General features: G+C 32.4%; 1 protein-coding gene across 1 annotated transcript; it reads left to right on the top strand.

Annotated features, from left to right (window-relative positions):
• Positions 1 to 3,451: 3,451 nt before the first annotated feature.
• On the top strand, positions 3,452 to 7,443 carry LOC131051393 (flavonoid 3',5'-hydroxylase 1). Its single transcript, XM_057985899.2, has 3 exons — positions 3,452 to 3,876; positions 6,077 to 6,577; positions 6,705 to 7,443. The coding sequence occupies exons 1-3, from the start codon at positions 3,493 to 3,495 to the stop codon at positions 7,320 to 7,322; spliced, it is 1,503 nt and encodes a 500-aa protein (XP_057841882.2). The 5' UTR covers positions 3,452 to 3,492; the 3' UTR covers positions 7,323 to 7,443.
• Positions 7,444 to 7,801: the final 358 nt, after the last annotated feature.

Raw genomic sequence — 7,801 nt, 5'->3', positions numbered from 1 at the left:
ATTCTTCAATTTTTCTGCATCAAAATCTTCAAGAGCTCCTTCCAATTGTTTTCTCAAACTCTCCATTGGTACCGGTTTCAGAATCTTCCTCAAGATGTTAGGCTTTTGCAAATAAAGGACCAAGCTCTGATACCAATTGTTAGATGCAATGACAGTCCCAAAGACACTGAGAGGGGGGGTGAATCATTGTCTAACCGGTTTATGGAATATTTGAACTTATTTATAACTTTGCAACCCAAATTAATGTACCGATAAACAAGTAATAATGCAGCAAAGAGAAATAACAGAGACAACATAAATGCACACCATAACACAAGATATTTTGGCAAGGAAACCCGGTAAGGGAAAAACCTCGGTGGGATTTGTGACCCACAATATTTACTCACTGACCAATATGAATAAATATTACTTACAATAGGGGCCTGCACATGCAAGATGGCCAACAACCTAGAGCTCACTACTCAATGAAAGAGTCTCACTGACTACAAAATGGATAATTAAATTCAAGACAATGTACTACTCAAAATAGCATCTGTAATTCTTGATTCAGTACTAAGCTCTGTCAAAAACCTTAAGCAAAAACCTATCAGTGAATGATATTCACTCACATAACCTATCTGCCTTGTTACAAAATCTTTTCGCTATCTTCTACATAATACCATATCAAAAATGACCTATAAGATCTCATAAATATATGAGTCTTTACAATACATCATGTCAGCATACAAATAATTAATTAAATTACAATACAATTCATATAAACAAAACTTGTCTTATGTCGACCTGGATGCTGGTATGCTTCGTTGCCAGTGTAAACTAAATGTTGGTGAATGAACTTTGTTGTGCCTGCCAGTGTCGATGAATGATGTCTGCGTTGTCGGTGAACCTATAGAATCCTATTACCAATTGGTTGCCATCAATGACAACATCAACCATTCTCATGTGAGTGTAGAATGCCAACATGCTCTTCTATCTGAATTTGCTTCTTGTTTTCTCACTGTATGCATGGATCTTCTTCTAGACTCTTATCTGGTTTGGGCTATTTCAGATACATTCCTTCATCCCTCCCTATTTTCTTCTAATGAAATGGATTATGCTATATCTTGTTGTCATTTTGATTTCGGCATGTTTCCTTACATTGGTTTTTTGTCTCTTACTGAGCTTCTTACTAATGGTGGGCATGGAGAATTATTGCATGTAGCTAGGGGTGGTCTTATATGTCACAGGTATGATGATATCATCCTTGAGTTTGAAGCTTTGCTAGATTTTGTGGCCCCTGGGATCTTGGCGGTGGCATTGGATGTGTTCACGAGTCTACACTCATTTCTAGAGACAATGGCTATGGTGAATGAAGCTCCTTAGGTGGCGGAGCCCTTACAGGCTATTCCTACAAATGGGGATGATGAAAATACAATTGTCTCCGTTGAGCCTCTAAATGAGGGGCCTGGTTGATGATCTTTTCAAAGTTGTTTGTATTAGGGTTATGTTGATCGGATGTAACTGTAAATTTTGGTTGAGTGCCCCTATTTTGGAGCGCATACATGGGCCTTTTTGGTGGGATTATTTTTGGTAGGATCATTACTTTGTGTAATAATTATAAAATTATTCAATGGCTTTGCCACTTTTATTTTTTTTTTAAAGAAATTAATATGTTTTTTAATTGAAAAATAATATAATAATTATAAAATAATAATAAGAATTCTAATGTTTATTTATATGACACTAATCCTATATGTGTGTGTAAAATTTTGATAATAAAATAATAAAAATAATATAATAATAATATAATATTTAGAATAACAATATTTTAGTTAAGTTAGAGTTATCTTCATCTAATTTAATACTCTCAATAGAATTAGATAATATTACAATATATTCTCATTTCTCAAAATCAAATTACAATACATATAATTTTAACCTACAATGTATATAGTTCTAACTTACAATTATTATTCAAATCACATTGACTATTTTTATTTCTAAATTATACAGCTTGCCTTATGATTTCACTATCATAAAACTTTAGTAGTAGACTAATAATCAACTAATTTCAACAACTATTGACTACTCTTTGACACTTATCAAATTCATATATTAAGTTAAATCAACAATTACTCATCCAAAAAATGGTACCTCATAATCATAATATTAATAAGTAGTACATGTATCACCATATAAAACAAGTGCCACATAGTGGCTAGTACTTGCCTTGTTTTTAGTATAGTTTTAATAATAATTATGATTTAATTTATTAACTGAAAAAAATTAAAAAATTAAATTAAATTAATAAGGAAAAAGAATAAGTAACTCTTGAAATGAAATGTCTTCGGAAAGCTATATTTTTTTAATTTTTTTAAAGAATAAGTGATATATTTTTATATTTAATTTTTTCTAAAATAGTAATATAATAATAATAATTTTATACTAATTTTAAAATATTATAATAATAATAAAAATATGTGATATATTAAAAATAATTTAATAGAAATAGAAATATAATATAAGATGGTTTAATAATATTGTAATTTTAATTATTATAGTATTTTTTTATTATTATATTATCTTACATAATGTACTTATGTTATTATTTTGAAATAATTTATTTAAGTACGTATAAGATTAATTTAATTACTCAAAGCAAATAAAATAGTGTTGGATGAACTCAAGTTCTATAAAGTTAACAAATATTATGCTGCGTCCGAGAAATAACAGGGAAAAAAATATTAGCCAACCATTTACAAGAGAAATATTTTTTTTTAATTATAAAGTTAACAAATATGCATGTATACTTTAAAATAAATTTAAAAATTTAAAAGAAAGAAAAATATTTGTTTATGATTGGTCAAAATAATTTCTTTTAATAAAAAAATTTCATTGCAAGAGTATTGCCTAACAACAAGTACTAATAATGAGACATATAGAAATGCTTTTATTTTGTGTAGACAATCTTAGTATGTCTACTTTTCTTTTTTGTCTCCCTAATAATGAATATATAGTATAATATTACTTATAATTGTTGAATTTTATTATTATTATTATTAATTAATTAATAATTGAGTTAATGTTACCTATCATAGGTGAAATTCGTTCTTATTAAGAAAATTTCTACCCATACCTTATCCGATAAGATTCCAACTTATAGATAAGATATTTTTTCTTATTCCATAAGCTGACCCACTCCACATAAATAAATCCTATAATCCCTCCTTCCTTAGAAAGCTGGCATCATTAAACCAAAAATAGAGAGAGAGTATCAGGGGATTACAGTTTTCATATTATAATATACCTTAAAGATCTCAATCAAATCAAAGTACCTCTCAGTCAAAGGCTTGAATAATAAAAAGAAGACGAACAGATCAGTCACATGTTTACACCAACCAATACAAACAGTGTGATCAGTAATTTATAACTTGGAAGACAACTCTATATATATATATCACACACAGGCTCTCTGTAAAATAAGCCACCCACAGTCCTGCAAAAAAGATAGTCATGGAGGTGTTTAGAGAAGTTCTACTGTGGGGACTTTCATGGCTATGTTTGTTCATTGGGTTTAGATATATTATGAGGAAGAACAGAAAGCTTCCTCCTGGGCCTTCTGGATGGCCTCTTTTGGGCTGCTTGCCTCTGCTTGGCCCAATGCCTCATGTCACTTTGACAAACCTGTCAAAGAAATATGGGCCAATTCTGTACTTGAAACTGGGTACAAATAAAATGGTGGTGGCCAACACACCTGCTGCTGCAAAGGCCTTTTTGAAGACACTGGATATCAATTTCTCCAATAGGCCTGGCAATGCAGGAGCTACTTATCTGGCCTACAATTCTCAGGACATGGTGTGGGCACCTTATGGTGGGAGGTGGAAGATGCTCAGAAAGGTTTGTAAATCGGTCTTTTTCCTTTCTGATCCATTGCCATTGTTAGGATATCAGTTTTACTGACTGTCATATTTCAAGATGGCAACAGTTCAGCTTTGATTTTTTCAGTTATGAATTGTTTATGGATTTAACTGTGTCAGATTTGTTCAGCATCAACGTTTTAGGTGATACATTCTAGTTCTTTAGATACAGTGTGATCTATTCTACTTTCTACTTTTTTATTGTGATCCATTTTACTCCTCTAACTTTCTACTATTCTGATGATGGATCACAAAGTCTGATCTGAAAGGTTGATGCTAAACAAATTTGATACAGTTAAATCTAGAAACAATTCATGACTATTATTATGGACTGTGGAAATCTAATGTCTTTAACTGATTTTTTTGTTTCTGATTGTAGATGCTCAAGAGTTCAGCAGACTTATATAGCAAAACTGATTTTTTGTTTCTGGTTGTGGATTCTCAAAAGTTCGGTAGACTTATCTAGAAAAACTGATTTTTTTAGTCATGATTTGTTTCTGGATTTACCTGTGTCAGATTCGTTTAGCATCAATGTTTCAGGTGATCCATTCTACTCCTCTAGCTCTCTACTATCCTGATGATGGATCTGAAACGTTGATGCTAAACAAATCTAACAGTTAAATCCAGAAACAATTCATGACTATTATTATGGACTGTGGAAATCTAATGTCTTTAACTGATTTTTTTGTTTCTGGTTGTAGATGCTCAAGAGTTCAGCAGACTTATCTAGCAAAACTGATTTCTTTTGTTTCTGGTTATAGATGCTCAAAAGTTTAAGTAAAACTGATTTCTTTAGTCATGAACTATTTTTGGATTTGACTGTGTCCTATTTGTTTAGCATCAATGTGATCCATTCTACTCCTCTAGCTCTCTACTATCCTGATGATGGATCACGGCGTGTGACCTGAAACGTTAATGCCAAACAAATCTAACAGTTAAATCCAAAAACAATTCATGACTATTATTACGGACTGTGGAAGACTAATATCTTTAACTGATTTTTGTGTTTCTGGTTGTAGATGCTCAAGAGTTCAACAGACTTATATACTCAAGAGTTCAGCAGACTTATCTAGCAAAACTTTTTTTTGTTTCTGGTTATAGATGCTCAAAAGTTCAGCAGACTTATCTAGCAGAACTGTTTACATAACCATTTCAGATTAACCTGTGTTTTTGGTGTCTTCTTTCAATTGTGAAGTTTTTTCTGTTTCCACTGATTTGAGTTTACTATCTGTTTCGACTGAATACCATTAACTCTGTTGTTATTAGCTAACTTTTATGATAAGAAAAGAAGAACAAAAAAATTAGTGTATGATAGGCTTTGCACATGAAGGGACTAAGTGTTCTTACTGGACTGATGCATGCTTTAGGGCTGTCTTAATTAACAAAGGATACCCAGCACATCTAAGTAAAGTACAATAACACTATAAAATAAGAAAAAAAACTGGTATGCAAGCACCAATGGCCACACAAATAGAAGGCGGGAGTTATATGCAGATCTGTCAGTCAGGTTTCAAACTGTTTTTTATGGATGTTTGGAATCATATTTCTTTAACTTATAAGCAATTATTTAATTTTCTTAATAATAAATTGTAAAATATGATTTGAAAAAGCTGTTTTTGAATTACATTGTGTGGTAGTTTTTGCATGAATGTTTTGATCACGCTTCATAATTCGTTATCGGGATGATTGAGTGCTATCTTTTTTGTTCTCTGATAGCACTCAATCATCATGATGATGGATCATGGAGCATGACCCCAAAAGTTCATGTACAAACTACCACACAAAACTACCACACAATCTAATCCAATAACAGCTCTTCCAAATCTAATAGATCGTAGAAACTTGATGTCATCAACTGCAATATAATTTCAAACGGGCATGGAAAATATTATAAAATGTGAAAAAATTGTTTCTCAGATGATATTTGTCAGTTCAGTTTTCTACTATTAGGATTGTTTCTGGATTTATTGGGTGTATTTTTCTATACAATTTTTTGGATCATGTTCATTGATTCATCACAAGAAATGCTCAGTGACCCATTATCGTCTTTCTCATGATAGATCACTGAGTGCGATCCAAGCAATCAAATAATCCATCATCATCATCCTCCTCCTTCTAGTAATGAATCATTTGATGGTCCGAAATATTGATTTTAATCTATTTCTTAAATTTGTGTTCAGGTTTGCAATCTTCATATGTTGGGTGGCAAAGCATTAGATGACTGGCAACCTGTGAGAGTTTCTGAAATGGGCCACATGCGTAGATCCATCTTAGCTCGCTCCAACAAAAGTCTCGCAGTGAACATACCAGAATTGCTTAACCTGTATGCAGCTAACATTTTTGGTCAGATTATTTTAAGCAAGCGAGTCTTTGAAAAAGAAGGTGATGAAGCCAATGAATTCAAAGACATGGTAGTTGAGCTCATGACAACTGCAGGATATTTTAACATTGGTGATTTTATACCCTCTATTGCATGGATGGACTTGCAAGGAATACAACGAGGAATGAAAAAGTTGCACAAGAGATTTGATGCGATGCTAACTAGGATGATCGCAGAACACCAAGCCACAGCTCAGAACAGGAAGAATCCAGACTTTTTGGACATTGTTATGTCTCAACGTGACAATTGTGATGGCGAGGGAGGACAGTTATCTGATGTCCACATCAAGAGTCTTCTTCTGGTAAAATATATAAAAGCTTCAATCATATATTTTTAACTTTAAGGGATTATGTTAATTTTCATTAATTAAGATAAAGTATACTATTCACAAAAAATTAAGTGTGTTTTTGGTTTTGTGTATTTTGTAGAATTTAATCACTGCAGGAACAGATACTTCGAGTAGTTTGATCGAATGGACTCTTGCGGAACTCATTTCAAATCCTAAGCTTCTTCATCGTGCACATGCTGAAATGGATAAAGTGATTGGCCGTGATAGGCATCTTAAAGAATCAGACATTCCAAATCTCCCCTACTTGGTGGCTATTTGCAAAGAAGGCTTCCGCAAGCACCCCTCCACTCCACTTAGCCTACCACGTGTCTCTACAGAAGCTTGTCAAGTGGGTGGCTACTACATACCTAAGGACACTCGTCTCATGGTCAACATTTGGGGCATTGGAAGGGATCCTGAAATATGGAACAAACCCCTTGAATTCAATCCAGATAGGTTCATAGGATCCAAGATTGATCCACGTGGTAATGACTTTCAACTCATACCTTTTGGTGCAGGGAGGCGCATATGTGCTGGCACTAGGATGGGGATAACCATGGTGGAATATACCTTGGGGTCATTAATACATGCCTTTGATTGGGAAATGCCACCAGGGAAGGAGATCCTAAACATGGAGGAGGCTTTTGGATTGGCACTACAGAAGAATGAGCCCCTTGTGGTCAGGGCTATCCCTCGCCTTTCCCTCCACATATACTAGATAAAGATGAGAATCTTATATCTAAGTGCTTTTAGATTAAATGTTTTTAGAGTGATATCCTAAGGTTTGTTTGGTGTTTCTATCAATAATAATGATCATAGTGGTAGTCCTTGAATTAGAATTGAAGTTATTTGAATAATGTATCTGCTATCTTGTAACATGTATATATAATAATATTTAAATTTACATGTTTAATTAATTTAAAATATCTTTAAATACAAATATTAGCAAAACCAAAAATTATAGTTTACAAAATAATCAAACTAAGTATATTAACTAGTATCATATAGTAAGTTTATTGTTAGCATTAGATTGAATAATATTCTTACAACATGTATGTTTATCCAATACATATGTATGTATTATTAATTTTTTTCAATGTGGCTTTTTAGCTAAAACTTAATTTAATAATAGTTTGACTAGAAACAATAGACCTCAAAATTGTGTAGTTCTTTTAACATATAGCTTTCAAATATGTT

This window comes from Cryptomeria japonica, chromosome 11, assembly GCF_030272615.1.
Source record: "Cryptomeria japonica chromosome 11, Sugi_1.0, whole genome shotgun sequence".
Taxonomy (NCBI): Eukaryota; Viridiplantae; Streptophyta; class Pinopsida; order Cupressales; family Cupressaceae; genus Cryptomeria; species Cryptomeria japonica.
The sequence above is the reverse complement of the archived record's forward strand: the minus strand, read 5'-3'. Positions and strand labels throughout refer to the sequence as shown.